Source organism: Dermacentor andersoni, chromosome 5 (assembly GCF_023375885.2).
Source record: "Dermacentor andersoni chromosome 5, qqDerAnde1_hic_scaffold, whole genome shotgun sequence".
Classification (NCBI taxonomy): domain Eukaryota; kingdom Metazoa; phylum Arthropoda; class Arachnida; order Ixodida; family Ixodidae; genus Dermacentor; species Dermacentor andersoni.
In genome coordinates this window covers 73,769,236-73,793,033 of record NC_092818.1, presented here as the reverse complement: position 1 = coordinate 73,793,033, position 23,798 = coordinate 73,769,236, and the positions used below count along the sequence as shown (strand labels likewise).

The window sequence follows — 23,798 nt, the reverse complement described above, 5'->3', positions numbered from 1 at the left end:
ATGCCGAAATATCCAGGAATAATAAACTAAGATTTAAAAAGAAAATTTGGATTCGAATCCAGGAGACCCGGAAGAATCTTTGCAGTGAGAGCCAGAGGTGTTACCTATACTCCGCACCAGCAGATGTTGTCGGCGATATGAAGGAGCGCCGAGATCTCGCGGATTGCCTAGCGGTTCGTGACGTCACACAAGGGGGGGGGGGGGGGGGGGGCTTGATGCACCTGTGGCGCGCTGCGCCTAGTGGCTCGTGACGTCACGGGAGAGGGTTCATATCTTGTATATAAAAGGGCGCGCGCGTTGGCTTGTCTCAGTTGCGTGTTGCAAAAATTGGGCAGACCGCAACACTTCTGGCGGCTACTGCGAAAGCACTAAGGGAACACACTTGGGGACTGCATGGGGGACTACTTTAAGAAACTACGTTTGGAAGCGAAAATGAATCGTAATAGTTTCCCAATGTAGTCCCCCTCTGGGCCGTGGATCATTATGAGACTGTGTTCTTGGCCCGTAAAACCCTAGAATTTGTTTTTTATGGTGGTAGGACGAGGCTTTGTGAATTTCTGATGAGTCTTCATGATCAGACCAGTCAGATACAGTGATATTGCACAGCTAGGCTTTTGGTGCTTTTTTCGTGTGGAGGATTAAATCATCAGCGCTGATAACGCGCGCAAGTTTAATATTAGTTGTAGACATTATGAGGAAAGGAAAAGCTGTTCTTACGGCGGGCATCGCGTCAAACGTGGTGCGGCCTTCGGCAACTCTTCGGGTGTAGTAATACTGAGCTTATTCAAGGGAAATGAAGCCGTACGGAGTATGCGGGTATGAACGCTCGATTGTGTGTGTACCAGTGCAAAGTGTGAACTTTTCCTTCTCCGCTTTGAATCAGCCCCCCCCCCCCCCCACCTTCCCCAGCGCAGGGTAACCTACTAAGCTCGGCCTGACTAACCTCACTGCGCTTCTGTTATGACTTCTTTTTCTCTCTCTCTCAATTTATCTGAAGCTCAACATTCCTGATTTGTTCCTTGTCTATAATGTACAGAACCGGAAAAAATAATTCGCGTGCATAAGTGATAGCGCACTCACAATTTAAGTTTAAGGATTTAAGCTTAAAACTAAGAGGCGTCAGTGTAGTATATATACCACGTCGGGCATTTCAGGGTTGGAAGAAACCCAAGTGGTGAACATGAAATATGTTGCCCTCTACACAGGGCCTCCTGTCGTTTTCAGCTTAAAACCCATTAGCAACTGACGCTTATTGCCAATAAAACCCATTTGCTATTGTTATAGAAAACGAAGCCCAAAGCTCAGCAACCGGTCGTCCTCGTTTTCTTTGCAAAAGTGTTCTTTTACCACGTACTAGTTAAACGTCAGTGGTGCAAAGAGTTTGGTTTTCGCCATGCGTAAGCCGTAACGTGTAGGATTCTCGCCTGCTGTTTTTCGGACAACTTGTGTGATGCTGTTAGACGAGAGCTCTGAAGCAGTATCCGGAGAACTGTCGTGTTTGACTTCCGTAGCTCAAGGCACTGGCATCGATTCAGATGATAAATCAGGCCTGTTGGGGATTGTGAGTTTCGTTCTTTCAGGAAACTGAATTGCCAAAGGTAATGGTACCTGAAAGTCTCAACGTCTTGTATCCTTGTAACAATGAAATCTATGCGTGTGTCTACAAATGTGGGCACCGGCTTTGGCCTCCAGAGTAATGGATCTTGATCCACACGCTCTAACAATTAAGAACGCATACCACTTCTGCGGCCTGGGAAATAGCTTTTTCTCTTCTCGCTTCCTTGAGGACGTTGCTTGGCGAAAACAACCCATCGCTGAATAAGTTGCAGTAGCACAGTGTTGATGTTGATTCCTTTTCAACATGAACATCATACCGCAGATGATGATGATGACTATGATGATGATGATGGACCTCTGTCATCATAATTCCACAGACGGACATTACGTGGAAACTCGGGGCCAGTCGTTCTCGTCGTCTTTAGCGATTGATGTGAAACACAACCAAAATTTCATTTTTATAGTGTTTTATTTTTGCTGCGATGAATTTTTTTACAAAGCCCATCAAAGTCACTGGAACCAGGTCACAAGAGATTAATTGAACGCCTACGCTGATATTATTTGCACGAAGGACCAAAATAATCAATTTACGAATTAAACTAATTCAGATATTTAATGTCACAGCGACAATCATTACGGCACTTGTTTATATCAGAAAGTTTAAGCAAATCGCCATAACACTGTAGTTACGTGTTTGAATATTTCGAAACAATCATGTAAGCCCAAGCGTTTGGCTTCAAACTATTCCTTGAATTAACCCGATTACTCATGCAGCAATGCGAAGTGCGCCTCGCAGTGACACCTTATTTTGATGTAGCAGGGAGGCGTATGAAAAAAGCTGCCGTCGCATTTTCCTCTACCCGCGATCTTCAATCGATTGGCGCTGCGCGAATCTCCTGAGTGAATGCATAGTCACTTCAGCAGCAGGGGCTAGAAGGACCACTTTATCGAGCCTTATCGCCTGGCTTCCTCTTACACCACCATGCTATATGAAATGCGTAATCGGGTAAGTTCAACGTATAATTTGGGGCTCATTCTTACGGCTTACACGGCCGTTGTGAAACGTTTAAAACCGGAACTAGACCTTCGTGGCGATTTCCTTCAACTTTCCTATAAAAACATGCGCCGTAAAGTTTCCAATTGATAATTTAATTGTAGTAATTTGTTTATTTTATGAATTGATTGCTTGAATATTTTACCCAAAGATGTCTGCCTGGGCGCACAATCCGCAGTTAATTCTACTAACTTTGATAGCTTATTAAAAATGTTTTCGAAGGAATAAGAAATAGACTGTAAAGGACCAGCTACCGCGTATATCATTTTTCATGTAAATCTGCGAACTGTACTGATAGTAAGCACATTGAGTGAAAAAAGAAAATATTTTGTGGAATGTTGTTCAGCAATTTGGGAGTAACACCATCAGAACATTGGAAGTTAGTTTCCCCACCAAGCCCTCTATGGCTTCGTTTGGAACTCGCACAAGGCTGTTGTCGTCATAAGTAGCCATTGGTGTGCATATGCTTTACATTACCGGTGCGTTACCGTTGTAGCCGGATGTCTGGTATATGTGTCTCCTCCGACTGAAGTTTCTAAGGAAAGCGAATAGCATGCCAAGCTTTTTCATGGCCCTCTGTTTCTACTCCAGCCCAACAAACGGCGCTTGCTGCATGTCATTCAGTGTCCGATGAAGATATTTAGCCAGAAACTTCCTACTCAATACCAAAACCCGAGAGAAAAAAAGACGTTTTTCATTTGTTGACTGTAGGCAACCCTCGTCCATTAAACAGATATAGTTCAACTATACTGGCGCACATAAACAGAGTAGCGTGATAAAAATCGTATCTGAATGTGTGCCTCCACAGTCCGGTGTGGGATAACGTGGGGTAATGCTCATCGATGCGCCGTCTCTCCTGCTGTGCAGGCAAGGGTTCAAACCATCAGCAATAATAATCTTGGGCCACATCACCTACCCCGATCGGCACATTCGCGGGTGCCACATCCTTCCGCCAAATCTCTACGGCGTTCAGCGAGACCTGCTGAAAGATATTGGCTACGGCCACTTATTCGTGAGTACCGCTTCCCTGCGCCTTTGCTCTGATTGTTTTTTGCAGAGTTAACTCTCCTAGTGCGGTGGGTACAGGAGCCTACATTTACAATGTGTTCCTTCCAATAAGAGTAGAACGCCGAATCTTGTCGAGGGTGGTGTCTTCATTTGGGGCCTAAAGTGGAAGCCAAGGTTGCGTACGTGATAAAGAGGTAAAAAACACTTCTGGAATATCAAATCAATGTTTACTCCGAATAGACGCTCATTAGGGAAAAAGGAAAGAGTAGAAAATGGGCCGCAACCAAGCATAAGAATTTTTCTGCTCCAGATTTTCTTGCGTCATAGCAAGTGACAGTGCTTGAGGGATGCGATGTTCTTTGAATGCAATAGCATTATAGGCCGACTGCACGTCCTTTGTAAGCATTACCTTTCTTATACAAATGTATAGGCTGCCTGAACCCAGTGCATTGTCACACAGCATCTCAAAGCGCCAGTCGCCACGACGTAAGAATACGAGGAACTTGCACGTGACGCAGTTGTCACGCGTTTCAAAAAGCTACTTTGGCACCACAGAAGCATGTATGTCGTCGCGTCCAAATTATGAGAGAACTGGACTGCTGTGTTAGACGACATATGTTCGATCCCAAGATCGGTCGCGCATTTATTTACAACAGTATAGGCAGACGTCACCAAATTTGGCAGTATCTAACAGAAAGATCGAGATGAGTTGATCACACGCGAATGTGTCACATTGTGCACATAATCATGAAAGATGCGAGGTGAAGCAAGGTCACTTTGATAAATGAGGGTGTTCGAAGTCGGCCATGACACAAGCGCGCATAGCTGTCGAGAGGTCACAGTCGCATTCTGAGTATGCTATGTTATGCGGTGCTAAGGTCTGTGTTTGCCTATGTAGTTTTACTATTTTTCCCTGTTACTAACTATTTAGGACAGAATACAGAAAACAACGATATCCGATCACTCTTTCCTTGACACTCATGTAAAGGGCACGTTTTGTTAGGTAGAAAACTGCAGTGGATCCTCTCGTTCAGCCGAGTATGAGTGTGCCGACATAGATGCTGATGAAAAAATCCTATTCAGGGGCTTACAGTGTGTATTGTCTGTTTAGAGACAATAAGTTGTATGGTTCACCACGCGTATCCCTAGTTTACAATTAGAATAACTTTTATAAAGGTTTATTGTCTTGCAAGCATTGGAATAATATTCATATATTAATGAAGAAAGATTTGTGGCTAAAAGACGTCACCGGTGCGACAATATTACGGCTAATTAAGAACCGGATTGCCGGATGTAAAAGCGCTCGGGCACCGAGCTTCGGGTGCACGTCAAAGGACTACGGATGGTCAAAATGATTACGGACGTCCCCGCAACAGCTTCTTACAGCCCGTTGCTTCGGGCCATTAAGGCCTTGAATATGACCTTTCATAAACTCATTTGAACAAATATCCGTACAGTGTCCTAGAGGTTGAAAATTATTCGCCCTTCACTCTCCGTAATATCATGTCCCACCCAACAAACATCGTCCTTGTAGACATTCCTTTTCCAATCCTAGCTGACCGTTGCCTCTGAAGGCTAGAGCTTACCGCTTCGAAACGGCCTCTCGGCTTTCTTATGAATCAGCATGCTCTCTGTGGCTGCATTTTGTTGTTGTTGTTTTTTTTTTGCAAAAAGAAAAGAGCAACATTGATTTCCTAGGCATGGGTTCCCTTCGTGGTTGACTACCGCGGCTGTAGTCTGCTTCGACCACAACGGCCGTTCGATTTCGTGAAAATAGAGCACTGGTGCCACTAGAAATAGCGCCCCCCTGGATAAAGAAAATAAAAGACTAAGACAAATGTCTTTCTCGTGCGCGTGCTGGTGTCCACTGTGATTTGCTAGAACATGAAACACCAACCAGCCCAGTTTCAAACCAAAATCTGTCTCTCGCAATGACTGATGCCTTTTTATCTTATTCACCAGTCAGGTCACGCTAGACGAAAATGAAGCTTGGCAACTCCCAAAAAACAAGCAAAGCAAGCCCTGCTCCCCTGTGATAGCTTGATTAATACCAATTACATACGCAAGCTTTGAAAAAACAACTTAATTCAAGGACCATTGATTACCACTAGTTCCATTGGCGTACCACCACACGTTTTCAGTATATGGTGAACCAGGCTTGCATATTCCAATGTTCTTTCATTTGAATGGTTTTTGAAATCGGACGTGTCGGAGGAGCATAAGATAACATAGTTATCTGTTTGCCTACGTGGCGAACTGCGTCTTTTGCCATTCTCGTTTTTTTTCTCAAAGCTATTTAGTATTGATGACAACGGACGAGCTTCTCCCAGTCGAAACAGGCGCTCCACAATCGGCGAAGCGACTTATACTTTTTTTATCTATCGTTAGTATTAGTTACCCGAAATATGTTTGTTCTGAAGAGGAATTCGTGTAATCGGCTGATACAACACTGGTGATAGCGCATCATTATCTCGGCGCACTCGAAGGGGGATGTCAAATAGCGAGGTCGCACTTAACAAAGGGTCAGTTCAATTAACCAAGCAATAAATAGCAGGTAAACAAAATGTATTGTTTTTAGTGCTTAAGCATTTTTTGGCGAGCACCCTAGCAAAATTGGTCCGTCCTGTAACGCCATATATCTGCCAAATAAAAGCATAATTGGCCACGTTAACACGTGTAATTGTTATAATGGTGCAATAGTAGAATATTGGTACTGTTAGAAAAAAATACTTCTGACCGTGACTCGAACCGTGGATCATAGCGTGTCAGAGAGATGACTCTGTGAGCCGCACAAAAAAAATGGTTACGTCGCAGCGTCAAGGTTGTAATAAAAAAGGAAAATAAAGAAGTTAACACATGTAATCCATGTAATAGTGTAATAATAGCTGATTGATAGCGATGGGTAGACATGCATAAGCTAGCTAAATAATTAAGCAATAGGAAAGTAGCGGCCGAGCCAAAGAAGTTAGGTGGACGCTTTGGGTATAGGAGGCGCCAATGTAAGTGTGTACAGTACTTCAGTCTAAGCTAATGGCTCTTGGCGGAGCAGGTGAGCTGATGTAGTTGAGCTAAGTAAAATCACTTTATAGTTCTCGCTGCTTTGCATTAAGGAAGGCAGTGTTTTCTTTGTGATCACATCGTGTAATTTACGCTTACGTATGTAGCTAACGTAGTGCACATTGTATTTCTTCATATACATTGACATACTCGCTAGAGAGTGCTATGAGTAATAAAGGAGGGACTTTCATATAATTTTTCATCATTAATTCAGGAGTTCACAAAACCTCGATGCTTAACAATACTACCTCGTATAATGTTTCTCGCTGGCTATGAAGCTCGTTGATGCCTCAATAGACTTACAGGTCGTTTTTTTTATTGGAAATACCACAAGAACACAAAGAATGACCTGGCCTCGCAGGAAGACGGTGTAGCCCTGGGTCGGTGCATCGAGGAGAAAATCAAGCTTACGGGTTACATACCCGTGAAGGTCTCTGTGACTCTCAAGGGGCGCCGCTACAAAGCCAAGCCGGAACGAGACTCATCGTTTGTCGGCATTGGAAACTTCGATCTGCTACGCGAATGCGGCCGGCGTAAACGGGACCCGAAATACAACCAAGACGCCCCAGCAGTCCGGGTATGTCCGCGCACATCGCTCGAAATGCCACCCGTGCTGTTGCACTTGCCTTGGGACAGCCGCTTGCTTCTGCTGCTTCAGCGCTTCGGTTTCCCGGCTCCACGTAAACTGCATGCCTCAGCTCCACAAGCCCATCTTGCGAAGAGCCTGGGGCGAGTCCAGACCGCACACTTATTCGCCCGCACTAAGTTAAAGGGTGTGTCTGGTAATATTGCCAATATAATGAACTGAGGCGCGTGTAATGTGCTCGCGCATGGGAGCAAAACAACCGCGATTTTTTTAAGCCAATTTGATCGTTAAGAAAAAGCTTTTCGCGAAACCTCGTAAAACGTGATAACAACAACTGGAAAACAGCGCACACATAAAAACAGGCAAGACAGGAACACAGCGGGAGATGATGCCATGCCGATTTTGCGAAACAAACTTTAGTGGAAAGCAGTGTAATAAGTAAACGCATGTACCTTACCAAAATGTTTGTCGCGCATGTTGACAACGTAACCATCAGCTACAGCTTCGCTGCTATCAGCGCCTGGAACTTGTCCTAGGAAACTTCCATTGTTTATTAAGTAGTATAGCATAGGTTGAACAGACACACTGCGTGCCTTGTTAGTAAATCAGTCCGTTTGATTGATAACTGGTTGTAAATCATTTGCATATATTTCTGCTAGCGATTTTTCCCTAAAGAAAGAAAGAATGACTTACGTGCGCGCTTGCTGGAGTCGAATGCAAGAAAACCGCGCTTTCCTTTCTCATGCAAACCTTGTATTGCCTCACTCGGTTGGGCTCGCTGTTGGTGTTGCCGTACGAAAAAAAGTCAAGCCGAGCGAAAATAAAAATTGTTTGCTGGGCTACGGATTCGTGCCACCATTCTCCGGGATAGGAGACCTCCACCCTAACCGACTCAGCCACTGTCGGATCGTCATACGCACTCTTTAAAGTGCGCTTCCATGTGCATGAAGAAATAGACGCAGCACAAGGCGTGAGCCAGTCAGAGGCGTCCCCTCCCTCAAAAGAAGGGAAAGGGTGGGATCACGTGTACGCTCGCCTCGGGCCAGCGGTTTTCCCCCAGTTCAGGTCCGGCAGTCAAATGGGCAGGCCGCGTTTATTTCGTTCTGCCGAAGAGCAGGCTGCGTTGAAGGAACGGTAGCAGGAGCCAGCCGCGCGTCATGCGTTCGGCCGGGAACTCGCTCGACAAAGGGCTCGTCGTCAACGTACCGACCTCGCCGCGAAGGAGCCCGAAACAAAACCGCTACGATAACGAAAAGCAACGGATCCAGAGCTTCGCTTCCACCCCTCTTCACAATAGTGGAAGGGCGGTCAATTTTCTATACAATAGTTTCATCTGTCTTTCTTGCTACTGCATCGTTTGTTTGTTCCTCATTTAGGCAGTTTCTAAAATGTTTAGCAAATGTAATGCCATGTGTGATGACACTCATTCTTATTTCTTATTATGCCAAAGAACGCAAAGATCGTAGGCAGAACGGATCAGATGGCAAGTAGACTCCCTGTCTACTAAATTCATTCATAGCAGACAGGTACACTTCTCAAAAGAAGGTAATTATATGCTCGAGCACATCCACGTGCTCAAGTCATAGCGTATCGCAAAGGAAAGTATATTGCCAAACTGCTTGCTCATTTTAAGATATACACGCAAAACTGATGTCCACTACTGTGCAAGGCTAGACGTATGGCGGACACAAATATCTTGTTTCTTTCGGAAGCATAATTGTATGGCCTATACAAACGTTGGATGATGATATTCAGAATATGCATCGCAATCGTTCACCTTTTGCCATCCAGTCGCAACGGGATTTACTGCTTGAAAGAGGTTGCTAAGCGTCATATCATGTGGTTCTGGCGGTGACAGAAGAGCATTACTGAGTTTTTTGTTGAGGTTAGAAACCAGCGGTAGGCCTCTGCCATTCTCTCCTGCCAACTCACAGGAGTAGTAAAAGGCACCCGCTTCGTTACCAAGTGTGTCCTTGTTCACCAAATGTGCCACATCTAATCTTGTTTGGGTCTTGTTCGGTATCCGAGTTGCGTGTTTTGTCTTGGATTTACCACTGAAATCACGTGTAAAAGCTTTCAGGACAACCCTGACCATTCTGTCACATTAATAAGGTTTGTCTTGCTTATTACACATTATACCTTGCATTTTTCGTACACACTAAATGATTCCACGTCCGAGAGGATGCGCAGAAATCAATACGATATAGTTACCAACCTGCCATGATCGAACCATCTCCACAGCTGCATTTTACTGCACTCATTACGGAGAAACTGCATATCCATATGAACACCTAAATTTTGTTTCTGAAGTGACTTCCCTATATCCGCAGAATCGTCGTGTTTTTTAAGCATAGTTATACAGTAACGGGATGTCTATAGAATGTACATATTTAGTGTATCGTTCATACCTTCCTTGCATTCAAAGTGTGTGATAATTCGGATGTACGGTACTGATGAATTGATTTAAATAAGCAAAGCACGTGAATTAATAATTGAAATAGCTCGTTCAAAGCATCGCTTCAACTTGGCACTTATTCAGATAGTAGAGACAAGAAATCTTTAAGAAAAAGGAGTGTATCTTGAGCCAACATGACTTTTTATTATTAATTTATTATTAATGGTATTTTGCTGTGGCTGGCTGTATTTTGTGTCTGTCTTTCCTCCGATATAGTTATTGTATGGGCATATCGTCATAAAATTGATAGTTTCAATGTTCTCCTTTATTTGTATCTGCAGGTTTGCGAACAATCCGAGCAGTATAAGAAGAACATAAATTTCAGTGAGCAATACCAGAGCGTGGTCACGTACGACAAGTCGAAAGGATACACGATCACCTTCGACAATGAGGCCTCCCTTCGAAAGAAAGTGAGCAAGTCTTTAGCGCGGAGTTGGTGATGGTCGAGCGTCGTACCATTTTATTTTTTCACTTCATTAGATTTTACCTACAGGCGCCTGCATCAAAGCCAGCAAAGTGTTTGACTTTAACTTAAACTCTGTAGTGTTTAACGTATCATAATAGACATACACAATTTATTACCTCGAAACGCTTATTAAAACGTGGGAAACAGCGCAAAAGCCACATAAGCGTTTTTGACACGCTGGGGCCACGTTTCCCAGTTACGATAGCTGGGCAAACCAATTACTAAATTGATTACGTTAGTATGTATTTTTACTTCAAACATCATTTTATAATTTTTTTGGTACGAATGCAGTTTGCGCGGGTAGAAATATGAGTGATCAAGCTGTTTTAATACAGGTGGTTGTGAAAAACTGTTCGGTCTTTAATAATAGAAGGGTAAGCTGGGCGCGTTTCTGCGATTTCATGGTAAATAATTCCTGTACTAACACACACATAATAAAAAAATAAGAAAACATGGCAATGCTCTAGACTCGGAACTGGAGCTTTATTAGAAAAAAGAGCAACGAAATAAATATGTATGGAAAACATCCCCTGGCACAAGGAATTCTGCGTTCACAATTATAAGGTCGAGATCAACTCCGGGCAGCGAATCCAACCCCATGCAAACTGTAAAAAAAAATAAAGAAAAAATTAAAAGCAGTAATGAAGCAAAAGGGCCCTGCAAGGTTAACCAAAAATATCAGTTTGTTTTTAATGTTGGGCTCATTTATTTACGTACATTGACATCTGGCAGGGCTTTTATCGGCCAAAGTGTACGTTGCATCAAAGAAAGACTACAAAAGCATGCGTAGACTGTGAAATAAAAAAAAGCAAAGAACTTGTCTTTTTTCCCGCAGCACTGACTAAAACGCGGTTCTGATGTAGTGTTAAAGAAACAGTTGAGAAACAAAGATAAGAATAAGTTATCGAGTCTTTGCACTAACAAAGACTAGGGGACACGTGTATTAGTAGGCCATCGTTCGGTAGGCACTACGGCCATTAAAAGCAGATAACGCCGCTATTTATTGGAAATTCCTTCACAGCAGCTGGAATTAAGCGACGAGTTGTCTACGGCGTCGTGCCGCCACGTGAAGTCATGGTCGTTCCAGCTGATAATCGTGTGACGTCACGAACAAGTCGCGAACGAAGCCATAGGCGACAACGTTTGTTTGAATTGCTTAGCGCATGTACCCATAACCTAAGCCACCAAAGCCCCTTCTTCATTCTTACCTTCTTTCTTTAGTAAACCTTTTTATATACTGATACGTACTTACACTAGGGTTCGCTCTCGAGACACAATACTTATTCACCGGGGCCATCGGCAAAGCAACAATGGGAAGGGAAAATTAAGCACCGCGTCTTGTTCCAATAATTTGTTCAAACTGTAGCTGCATTTGAGATGGTTACGCTGTGATTGCGCGTATTTTGATTATCTACTCACGTCACCACGATGATTGCTGCTGAAGCACTGCAGTTTCCCTGTCATCCTTCTTAGCAGTCGTTAATATGAATTGGTAACCTTCCGGGACCGCAAGAACAAACAGCCAGGTATGAAAACGACGATAGTTCGGAACGCAGATAAAAACAACTATTACCAAAAAGTTAATATTAGCTGTCGTCCATGCTCGCGCAACGTTATGACGTTGCGACCGATTGATCACGCCTGTTACCTCGGTTTTATTACGCAAAATTTTGATGAAGGTAAATGGTACTTTGTAAACATTCGCAGGCAGAACCCATGACGATCGAGGGAGAATGCATGGCACATGAATCCCTCCGGTCCGCCATTATGTCGTCCATTCGGGTACTGACGGTCGTATTTGCAGCATGGGCTTCGTGAACGCTTAAGAATAGGTTGTCCAATATTTATTTCCTGGCAATCAAGACAAGAAATATGCGACCGCGGTAATGGCCAATTTATATACCTACTGCGTAGACCTAGTGTTTGATTCCAGCTACATGAGAATGACGTCAGCTAGGAGCGGTAAAATCAATCTTCTGGATCAGTTTAGAAAACTCGTCGGAGGCTATTTCCCAGCATCTCAACAGAATATATCGACGGATGCTTATGCGCATTGAAGTTCCTCTCGGCGACGAACATTCCTGTCACGCGACCCGAAACTATGCCAAGTTCTTCAAGCTATCGCTCGGAACGCCACTGCTACAAGCGAGAGTAAAGTTTTCCAACCGAATCGGCGTGTTTGTGGGCGTTTGTACCTCGGTGGTAAGCCTTCTCTTCATATTTGTGTCTCATGCGACGTCTGACGCAAACATGGCTGGAAAACATGACCACTCCCTGAGCGCATACAGTACTAATTTGCTCCCTTGCCTGGCCGAGAGCGTTACCGTGAAGCTACGAAAAAAAAAAAAGACTGCACTCATTGCAAGCGACAACTTGAGCTTGAGAATTCACTATCGCTTCTAGTTGCGAGCTGATTTTAGAGCTCGCCGCTGTTCACGTAGCGATGTGATCGAACGTCTTGTTGTTGTTCGTGACGCTGCCTCGTCTCTGCCTGGACCCTCTCCTCTGACCGACTTGGTAAAGTTCTAGGCCACTGCTGAAGCTCTACCCCTAGGGACTCAAGTGCCCCTTGGCAAGACATGTTATTTGTCATATGTTTGTTGCCCAGCTTCCGATTGGGCTAAGCATAAATTGTCCCTTTACCATGACATGTGTCCATAAATTGTCCAAATCAAACGCCACTTCGGCTAACGCTTTGAAACTACTCTCATTTGAAAACTGCTCAAGAATCGGTATTATTAGCTGCCGTTAACCGAAACTTTTTGGATGAATTAATTGTCAGCAAAATTATTGCGCTCGTGGACATTTCACTAATGATTGTACCGAGTCGTCCACAGTAACTGAAGCAACTTGGTGTCTACGCCCCCGCAGGGGCGTCTGCGTCAGCAGGCGTTTGGTGTGTTGCGACACCACGTACCCGAGCACATGAGGGTTGGACCCTCCCGCGTGTAGCCGTGCGCGGCTTAGCCGTGTCTGGGGAAAAGGGGATCCTGGGGGTTGAGCCGATGCTGGGTGTTTGGACCTTTAAGGCCCCCCGGCAGAGGCAACACACCTCTTCGGCCTCGGCTTCACATAGACGGCACCCCCGGACTGACCCACCCGGGGGAAATCGGCAGTCGCCTTTTCCTGTCCTCCTCTCCAATCTTCGTCTTTCTCTCTCGCCTTTTTCATCTTTCCTGCCTTCTCTTCACTTCTGCTAACTTCCCAGTCTCCCGGCGGCAAGGGTTAACCTTGTGTAGCTAGCTAGCCTTGGTTATGCTGTATTTGGTTATAGCAGCGATGTACGGCTGGCGTTGGCAGGGTTTCTCTAGCAGGAACTCCTGTCACGTCCCCCTGTTGGGCTCCATGGTGGGTGGTCGGCATCGCGGCCGAAAACCCTACTGTACTCATGGAAATCGCTTTTCCTAAACTCCCTGATCGCCCTCACAAACGAGGGCGCACCGAAGATCTCTTTCAGTTTTTCGGACGACAAGTCCAGAACTTTCCTAGATATCATGTGATCCACTCAGAAAAGCCAGACAAACTAGTGCGTAACATTTCACCGTTCCTTGTTTCTAAGTCTATAACTGAAGTTTTTGGAACAGGATATAAGGCGTCGAGAATGACAAGTGGTGATCTTCTCTTGGAGCTCCACGATAAGAAGCAGTACGAGAAACTGCCGAAACTTGTCTCATTTGGGGAGACCCAAATTACAGTTACTCCGCACCGAACCATGAACACCACCCGCGGCGTTGTCTCGGACGATGACATGCTAGAGCTCACTGAAGCTGAACTGTTGGAGGGCTTCAGTGAACAGAATGTCATAAATGTTAAGCGAATTAAGATCAGGCGAGACGGTAAAGAGATAAATACGAAACACCTGATACTTACTTTCGGTTCAAGTGTCCTCCCCGAGTCCGTCGAGGCTGGTTATATCAAACTTCGTGTTCGGCCATACGTTCCATATCCTCTCAGATGCTTTAAGTGCCAAAGGTTCGGCCACAGTTCACAGAACTGTCGAGGCCGCCTGACATGTGCCAAGTGCAGTGACAATGAACATTCTTCCGAAACATGCCAGAAAACTCCACGTTGTGTCAACTGTGATGGCGAGCATCCCGCATATTCGCGCTCATGCCCGTCCTGGAAAAGAGAAAAGGAGATTGTTACAATCAAAGTCAAAGAAAACATATCTTTCAAAGAGGCACGTAGGCGGGTGTCATACCTGCCTAAGAGCAGCTTTGCCGAAGTGGCGCGTAAGGGGGCAGCGTCACAACGGCCTCCGGCGGCTGTCCGACTCACAGGCAGTGAGTCGGCAGTTACGCCATCTGCCCCCGCGGCGGTTGCAGCTAGCGCTGCTCCGCCAACCCAGCAGACGGGGCCATCGACCCCGAAGGTGGGCGCAGCCGAAGCTGCCCCAACCTCCGAGACCCCTTCCAGCGCTGGCAACGGCCAGCGCAGCCAAATCCCTCAGGGAGCCCCATCGACCTCCGGGCTGGTGGGCGCAGGGGTCTCGCCTTCCGGGGCAGGACTCTCTCGGAAAACCTCTCGCTCGCAAGAGCGCTTGTCCTGCGTCTCACAGGAGGCAATGGACACCACACCTGTTCCCAAGGCGCACCAAACGCCTAAGGAGCGTCGAGAATCGCTCGAACGCTTCAGAAAGAACAAAACACCTATTACAGGGCCTCGAAAGGGCTCTGTAATATAAGGCATCCCTTCCGTTTCCATAAACACAGCACCTATATTTCTTTAAATATGGATACACAAATCATTCAATGGAATGTCAGAGGTCTTCTTAGGAATCTTGATGATGTGCAAGAACTCATCCATACACACAATCCAAAAGTGCTGTGTTTACAGGAAACACACTTGAAATCAAAATACACAAACTTTCTTCGACAATATGTTACTTGTCGGAAAGATCGCGATGATGCTGTCGCATCATCGGGCGGTGTTGCAATTATAATTCAAAAAAGCGTAGCCTGTCAACGTTTACAGCTACGAACGGCCCTTGAGGCAGTGGCGGTTCGAGCTGTTCTCCTTAATAAACTCGTCCCCATTTGCTCGCTTTACATACCCCCACACTACAAATTAAACAAACATGAATTTCAGTCATTTATAGACGAACTCCCAGAACCTTATGTTGTTCTTGGCGATTTCAATGCGCACAGCTCCCTGTGGGGCGACTCTCGTACAGACGCGCGAGGTCGTCTTGTTGAACAGTTCCTTTTTTCTTCTGGAGCGTGCCTTCTCAATAAGAAAGAACCTACATATTACTCTCTTGCAAACAGAACCTTTTCTTCAATAGATCTGAGCATAATTTCCCCGTCTATACTGCCCGAACTCGAATGGGAAGTTACGAATAATCCCTACGGAAGCGACCACTTCCCCATACTATTAAGAACACTTAAAGAAAATGAATATCCACCACAGGCTTCTAGGTGGAAGATTGACACAGCAGACTGGGAGGAATTCCGAAACTTAACTAGTATATCATGGGATGACATGTCTTCTTTAGAAATCGACGCTGCTGTGGAGTACTTCACAGCCTTCATAATAGATGCCGCATGTAAATGCATACGTGAAGTAAATGGCTCGGCATGCAAACGGCATGTCCCGTGGTGGAATGATGAATGCAGAATCGCACGTAGAAATCAGAACAAAGCGTGGGGGTTGCTACGCGCTTCGCCCACTGCAGAAAATCTTGTCAACTTTAAGAAAGTAAAGTCCCAAGGCAGGAGAACCCGCCGACAGGCTAGAAGAAAAAGTTGGGAGAAGTTTTTATCGAGTATAAACTCTTATACAGATGAGGCCAAAGTATGGAACAAGGTAAATAGAATTATAGGGTGACAAACATATTCGCTTCCTCTGGTAAATACACAGGGCGATACACTGCAAGATCAGGCAGACTCACTTGGGGAGCACTTTGAGAGCGTATCAACTTCAAATCATTATTCGCAATCCTTCCTGAAATATAAGCAAATAGAAGAACGTAAGCCATTAACAAGAAAATGTCGAGAGAATGAGCCTTACAACCGTCCATTTAGTATTGCCGGATTAAGAGCTGCCCTGAGCGCATGCAAGAGCTCCGCACCAGGATCTGATAGAGTCATGTATGAAATGCTCAAAAACTTACACAATGACACGCAACTTACACTACTCACACTTTTCAACACCATCTGGAATGCAGGGTACCTTCCAACCGCGTGGAAGGAAGCCATTGTGGTCCCTGTTTTGAAACAAGGCAAAGACCCTTCCTCAGTGGCAAGTTACCGCCCGATAGCCCTCACAAGTTGCATTTGTAAGGTGTTTGAAAAAATGATAAACCGGCGACTCATTCATTTCCTTGAACAGAGCAAAATGCTTGATCCTTATCAGTGCGGCTTCCGAGAAGGGCGCTCCACAACTGACCATCTTGTACGTGTAGAAGCAAATATTCGGGACGCATTTGTACACAAACAGTTTTTGTTATCCATATTCCTAGATATGGAGAAGGCGTATGATACGACGTGGCGTTACGGAATCTTAAGAGACTTGTCAGAAATGGGCATCCATGGTAATATGCTAAACCTCATAGAAAGCTATTTGTCCAGTCGTACATTCCGGGTAAAAGTCGGTAATGTACTTTCGCGTCCTTTTACGCAAGAAACGGGTGTACCCCAAGGAGGCGTGCTCAGCTGCACACTCTTCATCGTGAAGATGAACACGCTTCGCGCTTCATTACCACCGGCAATCTTTTATTCTGTCTACGTGGACGACATTCAAATAGCTTTCAAATCCTGTAACCTCGCAGTGTGCGAGAGACAGGTACAGCATGGCCTGAACAAAGTCTCAATGTGGGCAGACAAGAATGGATTTAAGATCAACCCTAACAAAAGCTCTTGTGTTCTTTTTACAAGAAAGAGAGGCCTGGTTCCGGATCCTTCCTTAGAACTGTGTGGACAACGAATACCTATCAGCAAAGAGCACAAATTCCTAGGTACCATACTTGACTACAGACTCACTTTCGTCCCCCACGTTAAACATCTTAAAGAAAAATGTCTAAAAAAATGAACATAATGAAACTTCTATTCCACACTACGTGGGGTAGTGACAGGAAGTGTTTATTGAAACTCTATAAAAGCCTCATTCGATCACGATTAGACTATGGTGCCGTGATTTATCACTCTGCCGCCCCGAGCGCACTAAAGATGCTGGACCCAGTCCACCATCTAGGAATCCGGCTGGCCACTGGTGCTTTCAGAACGAGTCCCATACAAAGTTTATATGCAGAATCGAATGAGTGGTCACTTCATATCCAGAGAACATACATCAGCCAAACATATTTTTTGAAAGTCCACTCTAACCCTGAACATCCCTGTTTTAATACCATTAATGATATGACATATGCTACACTGTTTCGTAATCGTCCTTCCGTAAGACAGCCTTTCTCGCTGCGTGTGAGGGAGCTTAGTCATGAAATGCGTGTTCCACTCCTCGAACTTCGCCTAATGCATCCAGCCAAGCTGCTACCTCCTTGGGAGTGGCAGCTCATACAATGCGATATATCTTTCATGCAAGTTACGAAACACGCTTCAGACATTGAAATCCAAATGCATTTCCGGGAACTCCAGCACAAACACTCCTGCACGGAGTTCTACACAGACGCATCGAAGTCACACAACGGGGTGTCCTACGCAGCCGTCGGGCCATCCTTCTCGGAAACCGATGTACTACATGAGGAAACTAGTATCTTTACGGCTGAGGCCTACGCACTATTGTCGGCTGTGAAGCATATCAGAAAATCAAAACTCCAGAAAGCAGTCATATATGCGGATTCCCTTAGTGTTGTGAAGGCCCTGATGGCATTCTCTAACCACAAAAATCCGGTAATTAACGAACTCTATTCTGCTCTGTGTAAAGCGTATATAGGTAATCAGCATGTCATCATATGCTGGGTGCCAGGTCATAGGGGCATTGAAGGTAACGTTCTGGCGGACCAGATGGCCACGTCAGTTGCATCACATTCTGCTAATCACACCGCTGCAGTTCCTGTCACAGACCTGAAGCCCTTCTTACGGAGGAAACTACGGAACCAGTGGCAACGCCTACGGGACGCGGAAACAAATAATAAGCTCCACGTGATAAAGCCACAGTTAGGATTCTGGCCTTCCGTAACAAAATCACGCCGGACAGATGTCCTATTCTGTCGTCTAAGAATAGGACACACATTTGGCACACACAACTATTTACTCACCGGAAACGAGCCTCCAACCTGCGGTAGATGCGGGGAGAGGCTCACCGTCCTCCACGTCCTTCTGGAGTGTCGGAAAGCCGAATATGAAAGAAAGAAACATTTTCCCATAGCATACCAGCAGCAGATCCCCCTTCATCCAGTAATGTTACTCGGCCCAGAACCGCTATTTGACACCGTCGCAGTTCTAAGTTATCTGAAAGATGTTGTGTTTCATGTTTTTAGCCCCACATGTTCGTAGCGTCTCCTCTCTTCAGAGGATGGCGCTATGATAATTACTTTGAATAGCACATGCCTCTAGGCCCTTGTGGTTCAAAGGCTCTGGCGAGGCAGCAGTGCTCCAAGTAATTTTACCATCTTATATGTTTTATAATTTGCATCATCCTTCTACGATGGATTTTAATGTTCATAGTACTCGTCATTATACATCGCCATAATTTTATAGCACATGGATTTTACGCACTTTACAGCGACTATTTTTAGGCCACTTTACAGCTAAATCACATCTTCCATAATACATCGTCAACATTAACACTTGTCATGGCGCTCTTTGGCCAAACCTGGCCCTTGCGCCACTAAACACAACACATCATCATCATTGGTGTCTACGCTGGTAACAGTAAAGTTATTGTCTCGAACACACAATAAACAATAAATAACCAGACAAAAGCCTGGTTATCATGCTAGCTTTCTGTGGTGCTTTACCAACTTGCGTTTGCTCGTTTTTACGTGGATATGCAGCTACCGATCCTATTTTCTCAGCAGGACGAGACAGTCAAAGTACACCTGCGCTGGTTGAAGTCGAGCCTGAGACGTCCTTATTTATCGTGTAATAATGGTGCCGGCACACCAAAGAAACCAAAAAGGAGATCATCCTTCATAATCTGTGATGTCACACTGACGTACTTTCATATTATGGGGTTTTACGTGCCAAAACGAATTTCTGATAATGAGGCACGCCGTAGTGGAGTACTCCGGAAATTTCGACCACCTGGGGTTTAACGTGCACCTAAATCTATGTACACGGGTGTTTTCGCATTTCGCCCGCATCGAAATGCGCCCACCCTGGCCGGGATTCGATCCCGCGACCTCGTGCGCAGCAGCCCAACACCATAGCCACTGGGCAACCAGGGCGGGTACACTGACGTACTGGCGCTGGGGTTATGACTAGATGTAAAGAAAGAAAAAGTAAAGTTTCGGCATTTTTACCTAGCAATACTTAATTTGCGGTAAATTGAACGAAAACAATTTTGAAATAACAACGTACAAGTATAAGCTGATTTAGCGTTGGCATATAGTGCTCCCTAGAGGCAGTTCGAGTGATTCAGCCCCTGTCTTCTACGCTTTGCCGAGACTGTAATGTCGTAACGGCAATCTCCATATGCCACTTTCAATGTGATGCCGTGGGCGCTGCAAGGCTTCATCATGTGGTGACGCGTCCATTGCTTGCCTCAGCTGCCTCCGTTGCCTCTGTGTTTGCTATGGAAGTGCATGACGCCTCGTTGGGTCTTAGCAAACCTCTTTTTCGGCGGGTAGCGTAAGAAGTGACTGGGTGGACGACACAATGCTTTGGCCACAGACTCAGAGGACATGTAAGCGCTTTCAGAGCTAATTACGCCTAGTTCAAACGGTGCGAGCAGCGTATACGGTGCTTGTGGTAGTAGCGGAACTAGAAAGCTGTTCAAACTTTCCGGATCTGAATTGGACCAAAATCAGAACCTTTTGCTCTTCGTCCTTTATGTGCCAATCACTTTGAATCAGCGGCTTGTCATGCTTTTGACTCAGTAACTTTCCTCAGCGGAGTCACTATCTCACTGTTTATTTTCTGCCTAATAACTCGCGGGTGTGCTCAGTTGCGACAGAATTGTTCTTGTCGTGTTCAAGGGTTGGAACGTAGACGTTCTGTAATTTGGAATAGCTTATAACAAAGGCTTATTATCGCTAGTTTCTCGCTTACTCCGTTGACCATCACAAAATGTTCAGCTACGAACGACCATGTGCTGTTGGTGTAGTGTGTCACCCATGCTTCAGCGCACTGATTCAAGAGTGCGCCCGTTTACTTTTGTACGTGGGTGACAGAATGGGCGTAAGTTTAAATGTGAGTTGGTGTGGATGCGTGCAGATGCCGTGCGAAAAAATTATTATGCCAGGAAGTGGCACTACACTCTTTGTCAGTGTGTAACGAGTACTACTCACTCTTGTCTACGTTTCGAAATTGATGTCGTTGCTCTGGAGGTAAGCGATACCATGCTAGCGGATGAGTGATTTTTACTATCCTCCAGGAAAGCTGTGAATTGTGAAGGGCAGGCTACACAGGCAGTCCTTGTGCAGCAACGGTCCGTGAGATTTGTAACACACATTAATTGCATGCCCTAACATGTCAGTCAGTATATTTCACCTTAACACCGAACAGTTCTTCCATATACAATTCCACATTTTGCGCCAAGAATGGAGCAGAGTGCGTTAGCGATCAGCCAGTTGCATTTCCAAAGCTGGTCGCAGTGTAACAGGTCACAAGCGAATATGGCTTCACATTCGCAAATTTTCGCTGAGGCAACGTGTGCAGAGTGACAGAAGGCGCCATCTCGTTCCTCTAGAGTAATCTACTCCGCCAAAAGCGTCCATAGACAAGAAGAATCTGATTTGCACTTAACCCGAATTTGGAGTATCTGGCAAACCACAGCTTCCGCGACGCACCGACACCCTCACACATCGTGTCCGTCTCGGAACTGCTCGCAGAATGCCCTTTTTATTTAGGCTTAAGCGCATGTCCTCTCCGACATGTTCGTGCGGTCATGGCGTCGAAAACGTGTACCGCATAATCTTCGAGGGACCCAGGCACATCCCATACATACAGCGCTTCGGAGAACAACTCCATGTACTCGATTCGCATGAAATTTTCTGACTTGCCAAAGTGTGAGATTAAGGCCAGGCACTGCATTGAAATGTGGTTAAATCACTTCCACGCTTGCTCGAAGAAGCTGTCATTTGCGGTGAACATATAGTCCACTGCCCAACCAATGTGTGTACTCTTGCGTCTGAAAACTTCTGTACCTGAGACCATCGCAGATATTACTACGACGAGATCTCTTTGACAGAGTCTTGCACTCTTATTGCTATTTCACATTCTTCTGCTTTACTTATGAATCACCTTGTGCAAGAATTAGCATTATTTATACTTTTTTATTTTACATTATTAGCCAAGTGAAAAGGCATAGCCGTCGCCAGTAATCGCCCCACAACTACTCTGTTTGTCTTGAAAATAATATTCACAACGATACCCAGACTCACAGCTAGGTCTCGCGTACGCGACTTGATGTTCGTTTCCCGCACGCGCCTTGCCTCCCGTGTGTGTTGGTTATACCGTCAAACATCCTTTGCCGCGCCGTGTGTTTCACCCGCAGGTCTGCGACGCCAGAGCGTCGCACGGTTCGTTCTCTCTCGCCGCCTACGACGTCAACTACGACCAAGGCAAATCCTCTTGTGCTATGTGGGGCGCCAAGGGCCACTTATCCCGACTCAAACTCATCCGCAAGCTGAATGCTTTCATGCGTGGCGAGGACGCTGGCGACAACGTCAACTGTAAAAGCGACAGCGATAACTTGCGGTGACCGGAGGCGAACTCTAGGTGCCGGCCACTTGCAGCCAGCTTATGGATTTCTTTAATACTCGCAGAAGACAGATACACTGTATTTATTATTTCAGAGTGTTCATGTTCTGCCCTGACATGCGCGTCGAACACTCGTATTTATTTACAAATGAGAACATGCTGTTCATAGAATAACCCGTTTTATGGCCACTGAGATGGTTGTATTTTATCCGTTTGTCTACGGTGTACAAGCAAGGCAATATTGTGATGCGGCTTGCTCATTACGTGGCGGTCAATGGTAAATTATGAGTGCGGGAAAAGTTTTGTGCGGGAATTCAGTGCGTCAGTTGTTCGCGGGTCAAAAGGTCTGAGAATAAGATGGACTTTTGGGCGGCCGCGTTACGCCGCCGAGTATTCGGATTTCAGTTCTGCACGAGCATTAAGAGACGTGATTTTCAAAACGAAGGCACACAGTCTCCGGAAATTTAATGTTTCACTTCAACGCAAGCCTTGCACATTGATGACGTCTTTTAAAGCTGTTACAGACAAGGCAGTGCGAATCCTTAATCGGATCCTCTCTATAGAATAGCACTTACACGCATTTTTAAGCCTTACCGTCGTAAGCCATGGTGAAGGTTTCAAAGGAGATATCTTGTTTAAGCTATTTTTAAAGAAGGCGTATGAAATGTGATCGACCCACTCCTGCCATAGCCCTAACGGGCTGAAGTATGTATAAATGAAAAAAAAAAATTTAGTAATGGCGCATGGTATAGCGGAGGTAAGATACTGAGCACTTTCCTCGTTATTATGACGTGTATAAAATGTGCTGCCGCTTTAAATTGCTGTCCATATAGATAACTATACAATGAAAGCAATTACTATTAAATATTGTTAAGCTTTTGGAATTCAAGAAGAGCAACTTTATTTGTGTAATGTCTTCTTGGAGTTAAATTGTGGCACATATCGAGTCAATGCAATTGAATGTATTACTATCGAGGCTAATTTCTTATATTGCATGGTTGGGCATATGTACTCTAGTTACATCATGATAAAAATACAATATACAAAGATCATAAGTATTTGATATGCAGCTACAAGATACTAGCTGATTATTTGTATGCAATATAATACTCTATCTTTGTATACCTTAAAACACTCCAACATATTTGTTAATTCTTATGATAGCTCTACTCTAGCGGCCGTTGCACTCCTAAAATTCCAAACTGGCTTGTAAATTTCTCAATCCCTGCTAACAAATCTAATTGCTTGAGGATATCTATGCAGTATACGCGGTTGTAACACGTAAGAATCACGTAAAACTTAAGAGCTAACGACACCCACACCATCCACTGTCAACACTTCCAAGCACCCACCTTGACTGTGGTTTTTCTAAAGCTGTTGCATGTCAAGTAAGCATTATACATGCAAGATTGCAGGCCACCCACATCCCCGCGACACCTCCATGGACATTGCCAAGACCACTAGTGAGGCTTCAGATACCCGGCATTATGAAAAAATCTCACGCTTCCTCCGTTGGCTTGAAACAGCTCACGCTTTCCCATATGTGGGACTGTACAAGTATATACCGATGGTTCGGTCACGCCATCTGCCACAACGGCCGCATTTGTCATCCCACAACTTGGAATTACTCGATGATTTCGATTAGACCACAAATCGACATCTACGGCTGCGGAACTTGTGGGAATACGGGAGGCTGTCCGTTTTATGAGAACGTAGACACCTCATAAATGGACGATATTGTGCGATGTCAAATCAGCGCTACAGGCGCTTATATGCTTATTAGAGAAAGGACCATA

At 45.1% G+C, this 23,798-nt stretch overlaps 1 protein-coding gene across 1 annotated transcript in view; it reads left to right on the top strand.

The window, feature by feature from the left end:
* The window catches only part of LOC126531978 (uncharacterized), a 34,731-nt gene extending 11,846 nt beyond the window's left edge, over nucleotides 1-22,885 (top strand). Inside the window, exons 4-7 of the mRNA XM_055070797.1 lie at nucleotides 3,479-3,623; nucleotides 7,038-7,253; nucleotides 9,999-10,127; nucleotides 21,797-22,885. Of these exons, the coding sequence (XP_054926772.1) occupies nucleotides 3,479-3,623; nucleotides 7,038-7,253; nucleotides 9,999-10,127; nucleotides 21,797-22,003 (697 nt within the window). The 3' untranslated portion in view covers nucleotides 22,004-22,885. The remainder of the gene's footprint in view (nucleotides 1-3,478; nucleotides 3,624-7,037; nucleotides 7,254-9,998; nucleotides 10,128-21,796) is intronic.
* Nucleotides 22,886-23,798: the final 913 nt, after the last annotated feature.